The sequence below is a fragment of the Echeneis naucrates genome, chromosome 7, assembly GCF_900963305.1.
Source record: "Echeneis naucrates chromosome 7, fEcheNa1.1, whole genome shotgun sequence".
NCBI classification, from domain to species: Eukaryota; Metazoa; Chordata; class Actinopteri; order Carangiformes; family Echeneidae; genus Echeneis; species Echeneis naucrates.
Window position 1 is genome coordinate 1,313,932 of NC_042517.1, and position 15,997 is coordinate 1,329,928.

The window sequence follows — 15,997 nt, forward strand, 5'->3', positions numbered from 1 at the left end:
CACACTGTAATCTCCCTGCTAAATCCTGTGATACTGATTCATCTCAGTTATTTCCTGATCATATCATCGCTACTGACGACAATACTGACCACGTCATGGTAACAGATAAAAGCACTGTTGTTGTTATCGTTAGCAGTATTGTTATTATTTATATCTAAATTTTTTTTTGTATTTTTTATTTTTTTAACTAGTTTTTATTTCGTATTTTCCCCCCCCAATGTGTTTACATGTATAAAAGAAGGCTGCAACAGAGATAGGCGGACAGACAGGGTCATACAAACAGTCAGCATTAGTGTCGGAGCAGAGAGACGGGCCGGAGCAAAGGAGACATTCAACAAGGCAGCAAATTGACGTTGGGCGGCGGCTTATTACAATTATGGATAATGAGAACATGTTTCAGTCTGAGACATCAATGGACAAAGAGGAAGTAAAAACACTGCTTCTTCTTCAAGTTTCATGCCCTTCAGATCGGCTGGTTCCTTTAGCTTAGCATTTAGCTCTACCTGCTCTCTGTCTTGGACCAGCGGACTGACGAGTTGATGGTATTTATAATTCCACTGATGTCTAATTTCTACTTTAGCTACTTTAGGTTTAAATAAATAATCAGAAAATGCTGAATTTTGGGGTTGATAATCAGTCGGTCCCTGATAAACATCCTGCTATAAGATACTGGTTTACTTATCAAACTATGGAAGAGCCCCAGATTATCCAGATGAATCAGCCAGCAGATCAAACTTTATATTTAATTAGCTCGGTTTTTCGCTTTGGTTTTTTTTTTTTTTTCTTACTGTCAGCAAACCCCATGAAACGAAGACAATCTACGAGGAAGTCTGTTGAATGTTAGGAATTTTATCAGGAAAACAAGGAAAATGGAACATTCCTCAAATAAATGATGTGTGACTGGTGCCGTCTTCTTCTGCGCTGCTTTAACTGTACCAAAGTCCAGAATTGGCTTCAACAGTTGGTTAAAAATGGTTTAAATTGTTCCTGAAAACATGAATTTGCACGATTCTTCATCACCTCTGCTTCAACACTCACTGGGGCACCTGTGGATTAACCCACCACAGAAAAGAGGCCCTAAAAGTCAAAAAGTCCCTGGTTGCTTCTTCTTCACTTTAGCTCAATAAATAAATATCCGTTAGTTTGGGTCTTTTCATGGGATTTGCTGACAACAGCTCAGATATAAAAGTCAGAAGAGCCGACGGACTCATGGGGCTCAGCGCTGCCTCTCTGCTCCACAAAGAGTAAAAACTAACTTCAGCTCTGGGTCCAAACGTGGGAGGCTCCCTGACTGGAGATCTTCTGTTTAGTTTGAGTTTGTCTGGAAACAGCAGAGCAGCCGAGGAAACGATTTCCAGCATTGATCGATCCAGAGCTGCAGAAGACATCTCTCCACACACACGTCCATGAAAACAGCTCCACCTCCTCGAGGCGTATAAATGTTAACGTTTATGACAAGACTTTTTAATAATCAGTATTATCTGCTGCATCTCTAAGCGCTATAAAGAAACAGGATGAGGAGAGGGGCGGTGCTTCTCACTAAGATCCTAGTCTTCTCTAAATGTCTCTGGGCTACTAAGCGACACGGGAGGTAAACCGAAGAGGAGACAATGGAGGGAGGGGTCATATGATACAAACGCTGTCGTACAAAGTCAAACTGAGCAACAGATATTATTAATTCTAATAATAATAATAAAAATAAAAATGATAAAAACAAACGTACAATTCAATCATCTTATAAAAGAAGCAATGTAAATAAAAAAATGACAATCTCAAGGTTATATTTACATTCAGAGAACGTTACATCAGATTCTCCACAGCCCCCCCTTTTTTATGTCCTGCCCCTCCTCCGTCCTCCCTCTCTCCCTCAGAGGGTCCGATGGGGTTTTGCTACAGAGAACCGGCCCTTCATAGGCCCCCACTTCAGGTTTGCATCATCATATATAAATGTGTGTGTGTGTGTGTGGAAACACTGACTCAGACTTGTGAACCAGCAGAATGGCGACACCTGCTGGTTCTCATCGGTGGGTTCAGCTTTAAATTATTTTTGTTTTGGTCAAGAAAGGTCTAAAGATTCTGATCCAAATGAATATTTCATGGTCAACCGAGTCCTGTTTTGAGTAAATTTAATTTAGATTCAATCACACAGACTGTCCGGCTGCATAAATACAGCTGTGAACACCAAAGTGGATGAACAATAATGATAAATATCGTCATTCATCTTTAAATTAATGTTGAGCTGTTTGGAATATTAAATTAGCACAGAATTTGTGTCAAAGTTGTCAAACTCAGGTCCAATTTAACCCACCAAGCAAACTGAAGAAGGAATCTGTGTGTGTGTGTGTGCAGAATGGATGGATGACTGACAGGCGGATGGACAGACAGACGGAGGAGAGGAGGCCCGGCTGGACTCTCTTAAGGCAACAAATCTCTCATCGCTGCAGGGATGGAGAGCGTGAACAATCACACACCAAGCATACATGCAGACGCACAAAAAACACCAGTCGCTGCTTCAATGAAAGACTCGGGGGGAGGGGGGGGGGGGGGCATGCAGCCATACACTCATCAATAAATATCAGAGTCATTCCCAAACACGTGCACACGCACAAACATGGAAAGGGCTGGAAAACAACAGGAACAAAGACAGACGGAGGTGACGCACAAAAAGTGTATGACAACTTGATAAAAAAAAAAAAACTTCAGAGGGTTTTAAACAAACAAGCTTTAAATGTTTGTGAAAGGAAACCACATCAACTACGTTTTTAATTCCCTTTTCTTCGTCATACCTGCCGTCGTCTTCCTCTCCTGTCTCTCTCTCCTATAATGTGTGAGTGTGTGTGTGTGTGTGTGTGTGTAAACTTGGAGTAGAAAACATGAGACTTCCTGTAAACAGCTTCACTGCATAAATCTGTGGAATGTACTGAGACTGTGTGTGTGTGTGTGTGTGTGTGTGTGTGAGTTTTTACAGGCAGTGGAGTCAGGAGTGGTCTGTCCCTTGGTGTTGTGTTGTTGGCAGGTATTCTGTGTATATATGTGTGTGTGTGTGTGTGTGTGTGTGTGTGTGTGTGTCTGTCTGTCTAGCTGGGCCGGTTCAGGATGCTCGACATGGACGGAGCGATGGGAGGAGGTGGGATGGCGTTTACGGGCGAGGCGGGGCCGGAGCTCTCGTTGCCATGGGGAACAGGCCCCCGGCCGCTGTACTGGCCGATGAAGGAGCCGTCCTCGTTGAACTGGATGTCCACGCTGTCGCCGTACTCCGCCAGAGAGTCGTCGCTGCCCAGCTTGCTCTCGCCGCACAGAGACGGCTGGCTGTCCGAGCGCTTCTCGTCGCCGTCACTGCAAGAAGACAGACAGAGTGATCAGCTGACTGGCGGCAGAAACTGATGCTGCTGACGTCACACAGAATTTCAAATGAACAAATCAGGAACAGAATTAAAAAAAACAAACAAACAAACAAATACCCAGACGTCCCTTCTGTTCTCTGTTGGTTTTTCATAAACGACAACAACAACAAAAAGCCAACAACACGAACACACAAAGAGATGACATCAACCCGCATGCAGGACAAAGACGAAGTGAAGGTCCTCACCTCTCCAGGGATCTGCAGGCAGAGCATCATGGGAGGAAGGACAGTGAGACAAAGAGGAGGAAGAGCTGAGAGACAAAACAGCAGCTACAGGAAACACATTTGACTCATTCATTCCAAAATAAAGTTCATCTACATTTGTACTCAAATGATAACCTTTTATTTTGGAATGAAAAGGTTCCAGTTGGAAAAGCAGAGCAGGAGACTCAGTCTTTAATCGGTGTCCAACCAATCAGCTCACCTGTACTCTCCGAAGGTCTCGTCTTTCATTGGCCGAGCCTCAGAGTCCACCTCCTTGTCCTCTTTGTCTTTCACTGTAGAAACAAACAACTCTTCACTCCAGACTACTCGCTGTATTTGTGTATTTCTCTGTCGTGTTGTGTGCGTCATTGTGTTAGTACCTGCGTATTTGCCGCCCCGGCTGCGTTTGATAAGGCAGAGGATGAGCAGGATCAGCACAAGCAGGACGATGGCGCTGATGAGTCCGATCAACCAGCCTTGGGTGGCAAACCCGCCGCGCATCTCAGTCGGCACTGACGGACAAAGAGACCGGTGATGTTCAGACAGCTGCTGCTTCTCCACCGAGAGAACAGCAGAGAGACACAACTCAGGGACTGCATCCTTCAGAGGACACGACCCGAGGCTGTCCTCTTTATCCTCTGATTGCCCTTCACAACAGGAGGAGGCATCTGAAAGATGTGGCCTCAGAAGGATGCAGTCCCAGACCGGAAGACAGAGCCTTTTGTCCGATGGTCAGTGAACTCATCAGCGTCTTACAGCAGCAGAGAGGCGACATCTTGTCCTCTGAGATGAATCGAGCTGAAAGCTCCTACCTGGTCCCAGCGTTGACACCCTGTGATCCCACTGAGTGTTGTTTCCATGCATGATCTTCAGTTGGTACTCAGTTCCTGGCTGGAGGCCGCTCAGCGTGTAGAAACCCTGCGTTGAGTTCACCATCTCCGAGGTCTCCCAGTCATATCCAGCTGCAGCAAACACAGACCGACAGACACACAAACAGCACAGATTAGAGATTTCATTTTTGTGTTCTATGATTGAGGTGTCCGAATGTTTCATAATGTGAAAATGGACCTGATGGTTCTGTCTTTCATCATTTCACCCTCAGCATCACCTAGAGCTTTATTTTGAAATCTTTACCTGCGTGAAAAGCCTCTTTGTATTGAACTCCTTCAAAACAGCAATAAAATGATTCAACCTCCAGCAGAAAACATCAGCCGTCAACATTGATGTTCTGCTGTGATCCAGGTTCCTGGATCTTTCCCTCGTACAGCAGTGATGACAGGCAGCTGACTGCTGCAGAGCTTTTAAACCTGTGTTCATTTAATAATTGATCGCCTTCCTCGCTCGCTCATGCAGAGAACTGAACTCACAGCTCTTCCTGACTTGGATGAAGAAGCCGTGGTTCCTGTCTCGCTCTCCGGGGGTCCAGCTCAGGTTGAAGGACGTGTTGCCCTGCACCAGGGTCACGTTGGACGGAGGAACTGGAAAGCGAGACAGAAGGAATGTGAGTGAAGGGAGAGAAATAAGTTGAACATCTTTAAACCAATGAGCGTCTCTTCACCTCCGTCCAGCAGGGTGGCGCCCCTCCTTATGATGGGTTGTCCTTCTCCTTTTGAGGTCCGTGCGATCACGCTGAAGATGTAGTGGCTGTTGGGGTCCAGCGGCTCCAGCTCCAGGTGAGTCACACTGGGGTCGCTGATGATCTGCATCAGGCTGTCGCCGTTCTCCACGTCTGCACATCAGACAACAAGGTGGGAGGTGAGCGGCGCCATGTTCGTACATCGAGCACGGTCTTTGTGTCACGTTCAAAACGGCTGTGTTGTTACTTTTATTGAGCACGAAAGTATTGATCACTTCTGCTCTTCCATGTGACACACACTAACCCTGTTTTTAAATTAGCAGTTTTTTCAAAACATGCTGGTGAGTTGACTCAGTTTTCAGTCTGTATGCTAAGCTAAGCTAACCGGCTGAGCGATGCCAGAATATTTATTACACACACAAGGCTCAGTTTAATTTTTATATTCCCCAAAATGGCAACTGATCAAAAAGAGTTAAATGCATAAAAGACAAATAAATTCTGATATTTTTAAAATAATGGCTTAATGGCTCTCCACTTTTCCTCAGTCCTTTTCTGCTTCTTCTCATCACAGTCATCTAAAATAATCTGATTATTTTAGCGCGCCCCACCTTGTTGGTACTGGACCATGTATCCCAGCAGGATGCCGTTGCTTTCAAGTGGAGGGGTCCAGTGGAGGATCAGGGACCTCTCTGTTGGACTCTCAAAGCTCAGTGATGCAGGAGGACCAGGAACTAAACAAACACACACACAAAAATCTCTGCAGAAAACAAAACTTTGAGGGAAATAGCTAAAGAGGAACGAAGAAGAAATCACATTGAATATTAAAGATCTTTACTTCATATATAACTGGGGGGTCCATCTGAGAGGAGAAGATTTATATATCTAAACATATTAACTGCACACTTTTTTCTTTTCTTCTGCAGATATTGTTATTTTAGTTTTAAATAAAGATGGTGTGATTTTGGACCCTGACATCTGGAGAATTTTTAGACTTAGGGGGGCAGCAACACAACACTCAACAATCTGATCAATGTGAACCGTCGTGTTGTGGTTGTGTTTGTGCTCACCTCCCTCCGGGGTGTTGAAGTGATGGGGGAGGGACTGGGGGCCGTCCCCTTTGCTGTTGAAGGCGGAGACGGTCAGTCCGTAGCTGGAGAAGAGCTTCAGGTCTTTCACCTCGCCGTACGTCTTCTTGCCGTGGACGACCACCACCCGGCTGTGTTTGTCCCTCTCCCTCGCTCGGCCCTCTCTCTCCTCCTCGTGGTGCAGTTTTCCCAGAGACCTCCGACCCCTGATCCCATCAGGACCCAACCACCTGACGTGGATCTGACCAGGAGGGAGGACACACACAGTTCAACCAATCAATAATCAATAATCAATCATCATCAGGACAGCTTACTGATTTACATTAAACATTTAAACAGTGACGGCTCAGAGTTTCTGACACGTATTTCTCACTATTTCATTATATTTAATTAATTAAAATCAATAACGTTAAGATCAACACGATGAAGAAAATTATTTACAGAGAAGGGACGTGATTTTTCTCTCTGGGAAGAAAACAGTTTCTGAAGCAGAATTTTTGTTTTTTATTTCATTTATTTATTCATTTTAATGTAAAATCTAATTTTTTTCATTTCTCTGAGTTTCTTTAATAATCAGATTCTCGTAGAAACGAAACTCCATCAGAGTTCCCTGCAGTCCGAGTGGATCAGGTCTCTGACTAATTAGTTTTTGTCATCTAATGAACGAATGGACTGATTGTCGAACAAATGTGGTATAAAAGAAAGAGAATAGCAGTGTCCACATGGTGGTCTGTCCCCTGGTCCAGGTCTTCAGTACCTTGTATCCAAGCAGGAGACCTCGGACGTTGTGGACTTCGTTCCAAGTGACTCGGACGGTGCTGTTCATCACCAGAGAAGACACTCCGGTCGGAGCGTCCTCAGGCTCTGAGGGGACATTTAGACATTCAAATGATGACACTGGTCCAGATTCTGTAAACCACGTTCCCTGATCCCGATCAACACCTGCTGCTAATTTATAATAATAATGTGGATCACTGTGTCTCTGCCTCTCTGGACGTACTGTCCTCTCCAGAGTGTCCAATCTCAGCCTCCGGCGGTGGTCCTGATCCGATGGAGTTGACAGCCTGGACTTTGATCTCGAACGGCGTGTAGGGTCCCGTGCTGTTGACCACGAATGGCGGTGACTTCACGTAGCCCTCGTTCCAGTGTGCCCCCGTCCCCCCGGCCTCCCGCCAGAACACTTTGTACTGGAAGTCCTCGCCGTTATGCATATACTTCGGCATCTCCTGCAGAGACAAGGGGACAGACAAGGAGGAGGATGTGACACAGAAAACTGAATCCTGTTTTAGCAAAAGTACAAATTTATTTTCACAAAAAAATAAGTAAATAAACAACTTACAAAAGTCAAAGAACACAATGTGGAACCAATTTTAACTGATTCAGTGTCCAGTTTAAACTCTGGGTAATTTTTTGGTGCAAGCTTGCAGGTACCTTTTACATGTTTGACTGACTTACTGCTGCAAAACAAACTTCATCATGCTTTTAATTTGTAGGCAGTGATGGAGGAAGTCATAATGTAGTTTGTTCCATGATGTAAATCAACTTTAGCACGAGATGAACCCTGATCCAGAACCAGCTCACAGTTATCATAAACCAGCTTTTCTGATAAAATAAAGACCAAATAAAAAACTTTCTTCTCCATTTTCTCCACCAAACGCTCGTCATGAAATGGAAATACGTAAGTACCTGAAATCTGTTCTGTACACACACACACAGTTAGCTCACCTTCCACGTGATGACCAGCAGCTTTGGGTCGGTGGAGTCGCTGTGAACTCCGGTGGGGTTTCTGTCAGGAACTGTTGGACAGAAACACAAAACGCCGCTGTGATAACTGAGCTCAGTTCAGCGTAAAGACAGCGGACATGGAGGAACATCTGTCAGCCCGACAGGACTGGTGGGACGACTCACCAGCAGGCGGCGTCCTGTGGATGTCTGATGGCGAGCTGGGGTTGCTGCGGCCGGCGTCGTTGACGGCGATGACCCTGAAGCGGTAGGTGCAGTAGGGGTGGAGGGTCAGCTGCAGGTGGTTGAAGTCGGCGGGAACCTTCTTCCACTCCACCCACTGCCACTTCTCCTCCTCGGCGTGCTGCTGCTCCTGCGCCTCCACGATGAACACTGTCAGACAGACACACACCAGACGATGCTGCTGCTTTAAATGTTCGGCAGTGACCCCAAAGGTCACCAGAAAAGGTGGAAGCATTGTGCGTGTGTGTTAAGCACCTCTTATGGGGAGGTTGTGTGAATTTCCCGGGATCCAGCTGAGAGTGAGGCTGTGGTCGGCGATGTCAGACAGAGTCAGGTCCTTGGGAGGGTCCGGGCGGGCTGAGGGTCCAACAGAACACTGTCAGAGTCCACACACACGCTCACATGCGCACACACACACACACACACACACAGGGACATACCAACAACAGTGATGGAGCCGCTGGCTTTTACGTTGTCAAGGTCAGTGATGACCTCACAGGAGTAAGACGCCGAGTCGTCTGATTGGACGTCTGCCACCTTCAAGGTTCCATTCTCAAAGACGGTGTACCTGCAAACAAACACACACGCACACACAATAAAAAAGGTCTGTTAGATGTCAGTCAACTGAATGATCTTTAAAATCAAGTTCAGTCCTGAATGCTCGATCGTTAGCGTTAAATAAAAAAACACTGGATTATTTCAGTGATTTCATTATTCCTTTTTTATTTTCTGTCCCTTTAAAGCCATATGTCATTTGGAATACAGCTCTTTTGGGGATTTACGCAGGTCAGCTTCTCTAACAGATCGGATCAGTGAAACACAACAGTGTGTCCTTACTTGTCATCAGGAGACGACTCCTGCAGCTTCTGTCCGTCTTTCCTCCAGAGGATCTGGTAGCGGTGGAGTCGAGGATCTTTGTAGGCGCTGCAGTCCAGCAGAGCGCTGGTCCCCCTGAGAGCTTGGACGTCCTGAGGACCGTTCAGGATCACAGTCTGGTCTGAAGCAGGAAATACACGGCAGAGTTTTTATTTTATCTTTAAGGAGATAATAAACTTTTATTGTGTTTTTCTTCATTTTTTAAACACCAGCTGAGTTTGGTGGTCTAAATGTTTTCTGTAAATTATCTAAAGGCCACAGATAGTCTAAACCACAGCATCCATGTTTTTTTGATTACAAGTTGATGTTTGTCAACATGTCAGAAACAAAACAGGAAGTAAGAAATGAGAAAAATTAGCAGAGGAGGAATCAAAATAAGGAGGAACAAGTGCTCATTTGGCTTTATCTTAATTTTTCCAACACTATCCAAAGCCGGAGGGGGGGAGACGTGAGATTAGACCAAACTTCAGATTTATGTTTTGAGTGACAGCAGCCCTTGAGGTCAAAGGTCAAAGGATGTGACGAAGACTCACTGAAGACCTCCACGTGAGCGCTGATGGAGATGTTGGTGTTTTTGACGGAGCAGGTGTACGTCCCACTGTCCTCGTGACTGACGTAGGACAACTCGATGGTCCCGTTGGTCAGCAGGGAGACACGAGGGTCCGACAGCAGAGACACCATGTCTTCACCATTCCTGGAGAAGACGCACACACACACAACAGAAAAAAAATCAATAAATGATAAGACGTAACCAGGAAATTTAATTATGTGATCTTTTGGTTTTGGTCTGTATGACGTCAGTTGAGCTGGAACAAAAGGATCGCATCAAACACGTAAAGGATGAAAAGGTCAGTGTGTGTCTGTGTGTGTCTGTGTGTGATGTCTCACCATGTGATGTGTGGTCGTGGAGAGCCAAAGGTCTCACAGTGCAGCCGGACGTCTCCGCCTTCAGTGACTCTGTAGACGACGCCATCAGAGGAGAGAATCTGAGGAGGAAGCTCTGAGAGACAGGAGGCAGCGTAAAATACAACAGCACGGTGTTGAGCTGTGTTGTGTTGTGTTGTGTTGCGTGCTGCTGTGTAGTGTGTGACTACCGATGACGTAGAGGTAGGTGTTGATGAGAGCGGAGCCGTGGATGTTTGTGGCTTCGCACTGATAAACAGCTGTGTCAGCAAATTCAACGTCCCTCAGGATCAAAACACCACCAAACACAGAACGACGAGAGTCCTGATCCACCTCTATAAGGAGGAGGAGGAAGAGGAGGAGGAGGAGGAAGAGGAAGAAGAGGAGGAGGAAGAGGAGGAGGAAGAGGAGGAGGAAGAGGAGGAGGAAGAGGAGGAAGAGGAAGAGGAGGAGGAGGAGGAGGAAGAGGAGGAGGAGGAAGAGGAAGAGGAGGAGGAGGAGGAAGAGGAGGAAGAGGAGGAGGAGGAAGAGGAGCAGGAGGAGGAGGAGGAAGAGCAGGAGAGGACAAAAGATGGATGGGGGTTATTCATTTGAGGTCGATCTTCTTCGGCTTCTTTCTGTCACAGTTTTTTCTTTCTTTTTGACTTCATCTCTTTATTGGACATAAACAAGCCCCGCCCCCTCCGTCACCTGACAGCTCCCTCCCGTTGATGCTCCAGGTGAGTCTGGGAGTCGGGATCCCTTCGGCCTGACAGTCCAGTCGGACGTTTTCTCCGGGAGCATAAAGCAGATTCTGAGGCTCCTTCACCCAGAATGGAGCCGCTGGACACACAACACAACAGGTTGGTGAGGGACGACAACAACAACACAACTGTGTCTTCACAAAACTGTGACAATGCAGGTTTTTCCATCTGATTGTATATTTGGTTGACTTGTGAGTCTCTGCAGCCTGTTTGTGTATTTTTTCATGAGTTTTTGCAGCACGTGGTCCCTGACTTTGTGTGTCTCATCGAGGCCCCTGTTGTGTGTCTGTTGCCGACCTTCCACAGTGACGGTGAAGGAGTGTAAGACGAAGCCGGCGCCGTTGGAGGCTCGACACTCGTACTCTCCGTCGTCGCTCTGGCTGATGCTGCTGAAGCTCAACCAGCGGCCGTGATTCTCCACCACGCCGTTTGTCTCCTCCAGCCTGCCGTCCTTCTTCTTCCACTCCACCCGGGGCGTCGGCCTGAGGAGGAGGAGGAAGAAGAGGAAAAGGGGGAGGAGGAGGAAGAAGAGGAGGAATAAGAGGAGGAGGAAGAGGAGCGGGAGGAAAAAGAGAAGTGGATCGATGAAGAACAGCGTGGAGGAAATGAGGAGCTGAGTGCAGATGATCGTCTTAATGATGTAATTCTGTGTGTCATCGTTACGGAGACATCGTACCGACGTTTCATTTATCACCATGGAAACCAGCTCCCAGGGGAGGGAGGGTAATTAGAGCGAACATGAAACAAGAGAGATGAACTGATTTAATAAAAAGAATTAAAACACTGTGTGCATTTGTGCGTGTGTGTGTGTGTGTGTGTGTGTGTGTGTGTGTGTGTGTGTGTGTGTGGCCTTTAAGTTAAGACTTTTCTTCAGATTTCCTGAAAATCAAAAGTGATTTTTTTTCCTCACTGTCTTTCTTTCTTCTTTTTTTTTCTATTCTTCATCTCTTCATGAACACAAACAAGAACACAAACAGGAACACAAACATAAACACAAACAGGAACACAAACATAAACACAAACATGAACACAAACAGGAACACAAACATAAACACAAACAGGAACACAAACAGGAACACAAATATGAACACAAACAGGAACACACACATGAACACAAACAGGAACACAAACATAAACACAAACATGAACACAAACAGGAACACAAACAGGAACACAAACATAAACACAAACAGGAACACAAACAGGAACACAAACATAAACACAAACATAAACACAAACAGGAACACAAACATAAACACAAACATGAACACAAACAGGAACACAAACATAAACACAAACAGGAACACAAACAGGAACACAAATATGAACACAAACAGGAACACACACATGAACACAAACAGGAACACAAACATAAACACAAACATAAACACAAACAGGAACACAAACAGGAACACAAACATAAACACAAACATAAACACAAACAGGAACACAAACATAAACACAAACATAAACACAAACAGGAACACAAACATAAACACAAACATGAACACAAACAGGAACACAAACTGTTGCTGATATTGATTCAGATCATTAATCATTCATCATGAAATCACAAAGGCACACGTTACCTGAATGACACAAAGAGGGACGACACAGACCCACACACACACACAGACACACACTGGTCCTTACAGGCCTTTGGGGATGCACTCCAGGGTGAGGCTGTGGCCCCTGAGGGCCTTCACTGAGCTGTGGGAGCCCGGCGGGTGGAGAAGGTGAGGCTTTTTATGAACCACATCATTACCTGTAGGAGGGGTGGGGGGGGGCAGGATGGGGAGGGGGGGGGGTGGGGGGGGGGCAGGATGGGGGAGGGAGGGGGGGGCATTTAAATTAATTCACTCTCATATATTTTAATTAAACTCATAATTTTAATGAATATTGTCTTTCATGAGAAGGTCCAGGATCTGTGTGCTCTGACCAAATGAGGAACTGAAGCTGTGTGTTGATGATTGTGCGTCTGTGTGTGCGCTCACTGGGTTTGACGGTGAGCCTCACGGCGGCCACGGGCAGGATGGTCCTGGCCGCCGAGTACTGGGCGTTGCAGATGTAGTCGTCCCTGCTGTCGTTCTTCAGGAGGTTGGCGAAGTACAGCTTCCCGTCCAGGCCGACCATCACTCTGTCGCTCCGCGTGATGTGCACCATCTCTGAGGCCGACAACACGACAACAACAACAACAACGCGCACAAACAGAAACACACACCAGGAGAGATGAGTCCAGCGTCCATTAGTCACAATGGACACAAAGCAAACGCACAACAGACTCACTCCTGTCCATCCAGTGGATGTTTGGGGGGGTGGAGCTCTCTGGGGGGCTGCAGGCCAGGATGATGCTCTCCCCCTCGTACGCATCCTGATGAACTCTCTGCTGCTTTGGAAGAATGGGTTGAGCTAAAAACAGAAAAACAGCAGAAAGAAGACGGCTCAACCTGCCACCTTCACAAGCAGCACGTCGACAGGCGATGCTGCTTGTTTTTTTTTTAGAAGGCCAGACAGCTTTGACGCTTTTGAACATTAGCGCAGCAGCTTTTTGACTGTTTGTGAGGAGCAGCAGGTTGGAGGTGAAACTGTGAACGTGACGGGACGATTTTTGTTTAGTCAGCCTTCAGGACGTCTCTTTGCCCTGACTGGGCGTGTCTGATGGAGGCTGAGCGGTGACATCAGCACTCCGTCTCCAGGAGAAGGTTGCCACGGTAACCAGGGATGAGAGAGCAGAGTGGGTTGCCCCAGTCAACCTCAACTGAGTCACCAGAGAAGAAGAAGAAGAAGAAGAAGAAGGGTGTGTGTGTGTGTGTGTGTGTGTTACTGTACATCCTTTCATTCATCTATGACTCAGCATTGTACAGTACACACTTTGTGTCTCTGTGTGCGTGACTCACGCTCCACGATGACACGCACAGTCTTCGTCATGGCGGTCCCCAGCATGTTGGAGGCGTAACAGCGGAAGTTGCCGTCGTACACCTCCAGGGGCTCGTCGTCCTCGGCCCGTAACGTCCCGGTTCCTGGACGCTCCGACCCGAACGCCTCCCCGTCCTTCACCCACCGGAAACTAGACACAAGACGGGACACTTTGTCACTTCAGTAAAGTTTCTTTGGTCGGAAAATCTTCAGAGACCAAAGTGGAATGAAATTCAAGTCCACATTTTATACCAATTCTCAGAATTTTATATTAAAAGCCCAATTTCATATTGAAGATGCAACTTAGAACAGGACGAGACACATAAATCAAATAAGACAAACAGATAGTATTCAGGCTGCTTCCGTTTTATGTTCCAGATGTACAATGAATGTAAGATTTGTTTGGTTAGTTAGAGCTCACATTCTGGGAAATAAAGTCTGGACTGAATTTAGCCGTGACTTTATCCATTTTTAAAGCTATCACAATAATAAATCAGTTTTTCTTTGGTCGCCTCCTCCTGTTTGTTGTTTTTGTGGACTAAACTGCTGAACATCAGCAGCTTTGTCTTCTTAAAGAGCAAAAGTGAAGTTTGAAGGAGGAGTGGGAGGAAAAGGAGACGTTAAGAGGAAGAGATATGATTCTGTTATTGCTGTGATTTGATTAGAAGGACATTTATCGCCATGCCAACAGAAAGGCCAGAGGGAGGAAGTGGACAAACAGCCGGCCGTATGTCTTGTTTGCCGAGTTTATTTGTTAGCACACACACACACACACACACACACACACACACAGCAGATAGCAGAGGTCTTGTTGTCGTACGTACGTAGGCGTCGGGTTTCCAGAGGCCGCACAGGGCAGATAGATGTCCTCCCGAGAAAAGGCCGTGTACGATGTTGGCATGTCTGTCAGCACGGGAGGCTGTGACACTGAACACACACACACAGACACACAAAGTAACACACTCTGGAATTAAATACTCTGGGGCGTACTCATGATTGTACGACAACACAAAAACACATCTATTCTTCTGTGTTAACGAGGCCATCAGACTTTCTGTCTGATGAACTTCACACACGTCCAACAATTCAGAGATTATTAGTTTAAATTTACATTCAGCCCTTCAGATGAAGAAGAAGATTACCTAAATTATTTTAATTATTATTCTTACTTTTTAATTTGAACAAATGTTTAACTTAAATTTTTCAGTTTCTTTAAAGTGTTTTCTTGTATTTAAAACATTTATCTCTAACTCAGAATAATCAGAACTGTGTATTTATTTTTGTGATTTAATAATAACTGTTAAATATTCTGCACAAAACTTGATACTCAATATCTACATTTAAACTGTTTATATTTTTCACATTTACTTCATTCCCTTTAAATCTTTAGATTTAATTTTTACATTTTGTCTATATGATAAAAATTATGATAAAAATTGTACATATTTTGAGTAATATTTCTGTTTTTATTCTGGAGCTCTCACTCCTGCTGTCCTGATCAGTCTTCAGATCACCACCAACTCTTTACCCTCTTTACACTTGGGCTGTATTTACTGAATGAATCGATTATTCTCCATCCCTTAAAGGTCGTTAGCCTAATTGCAGGCAGACTAAATGATTCATATCTAATTTCTAGATCAAATTTAATGATTACAGTAAAATCTGTCAGCAAATGAACACCATTTAATGGACTTCCACCACTTCCTGCTCCGAGTGTGATAGAAAGATAGAAAACCACAAGATCAACGCAGATCATATTTATCCATATTTGTGACTCCTGTTCTGTTTCAAAGTTAAATTCAGAGTTAGAGGAAAACACAGCGACCAATATCACAAAGTCACGGAACAGGAAGTCACAACAAAACCCTGCAACTGTGAAACCGCAAACATTATTATTAACATCGTTAATGAATGTCCTTCAGCGTCACTGTTAAATACCCGGTCTTTATTCTGCACCAGTATACTTCCTGGACTACATGAGCTGGATCAATCTTCCAGTTATTATCCTTCACCAACAATCTCATCTACAGAAGAACACGGGCCAGACGTGGACCGAGCGATGGAGGCGTTTACTGGACCAGAAGTCTCATTTGTTTATCTGGGATGGATGTTGGATGAGATACACAAATAAACATGTAAACAGGAGTTTCCTCCTCTTGTCTTATTCCTGCTTTATCTGATCATCAGAACAGGAAGCAGCTGGTTCACCTCCATCGTCGGTCACACACAGTTTGTCACAACAAAGAAAGCTCACTTACTGTTATGCACTTTGTCTGTTCGTCCGAGCCGAAGCAGTGAAGGAGAACAGAGAGAGAACAATTTTAAC

The 15,997-nt window shown here is 45.4% G+C and overlaps 1 protein-coding gene across 2 annotated transcripts in view; it reads right to left on the reverse strand.

The window, feature by feature from the left end:
* Positions 1–749: 749 nt before the first annotated feature.
* LOC115046480 (neural cell adhesion molecule L1.1-like) overlaps positions 750–15,997 on the reverse strand; it is a 27,995-nt gene continuing 12,747 nt past the window's right edge. Inside the window, exons 3-28 of one of the 2 annotated variants that reach the window (XM_029506888.1) lie at positions 15,930–15,944; positions 14,496–14,598; positions 13,653–13,822; positions 13,042–13,164; positions 12,750–12,920; positions 12,409–12,520; positions 11,053–11,237; positions 10,703–10,834; positions 10,204–10,347; positions 9,998–10,109; positions 9,643–9,803; positions 9,071–9,230; positions 8,674–8,801; positions 8,489–8,590; positions 8,177–8,383; positions 7,994–8,064; positions 7,269–7,494; positions 7,026–7,132; positions 6,251–6,509; positions 5,792–5,914; positions 5,166–5,336; positions 4,975–5,085; positions 4,420–4,569; positions 3,988–4,119; positions 3,828–3,900; positions 750–3,336 (exon numbers count right to left, since the gene is read on the reverse strand). In XM_029506888.1, the coding sequence (XP_029362748.1) occupies positions 3,078–3,336; positions 3,828–3,900; positions 3,988–4,119; positions 4,420–4,569; positions 4,975–5,085; positions 5,166–5,336; positions 5,792–5,914; positions 6,251–6,509; positions 7,026–7,132; positions 7,269–7,494; positions 7,994–8,064; positions 8,177–8,383; positions 8,489–8,590; positions 8,674–8,801; positions 9,071–9,230; positions 9,643–9,803; positions 9,998–10,109; positions 10,204–10,347; positions 10,703–10,834; positions 11,053–11,237; positions 12,409–12,520; positions 12,750–12,920; positions 13,042–13,164; positions 13,653–13,822; positions 14,496–14,598; positions 15,930–15,944 (3,707 nt within the window). In that variant the 3' untranslated portion in view covers positions 750–3,077. The remainder of the gene's footprint in view (positions 3,337–3,827; positions 3,901–3,987; positions 4,120–4,419; positions 4,570–4,974; positions 5,086–5,165; positions 5,337–5,791; positions 5,915–6,250; positions 6,510–7,025; positions 7,133–7,268; positions 7,495–7,993; positions 8,065–8,176; positions 8,384–8,488; positions 8,591–8,673; positions 8,802–9,070; positions 9,231–9,642; positions 9,804–9,997; positions 10,110–10,203; positions 10,348–10,702; positions 10,835–11,052; positions 11,238–12,408; positions 12,521–12,749; positions 12,921–13,041; positions 13,165–13,652; positions 13,823–14,495; positions 14,599–15,929; positions 15,945–15,997) is intronic. The other variant, XM_029506889.1, reaches the window with a different exon arrangement.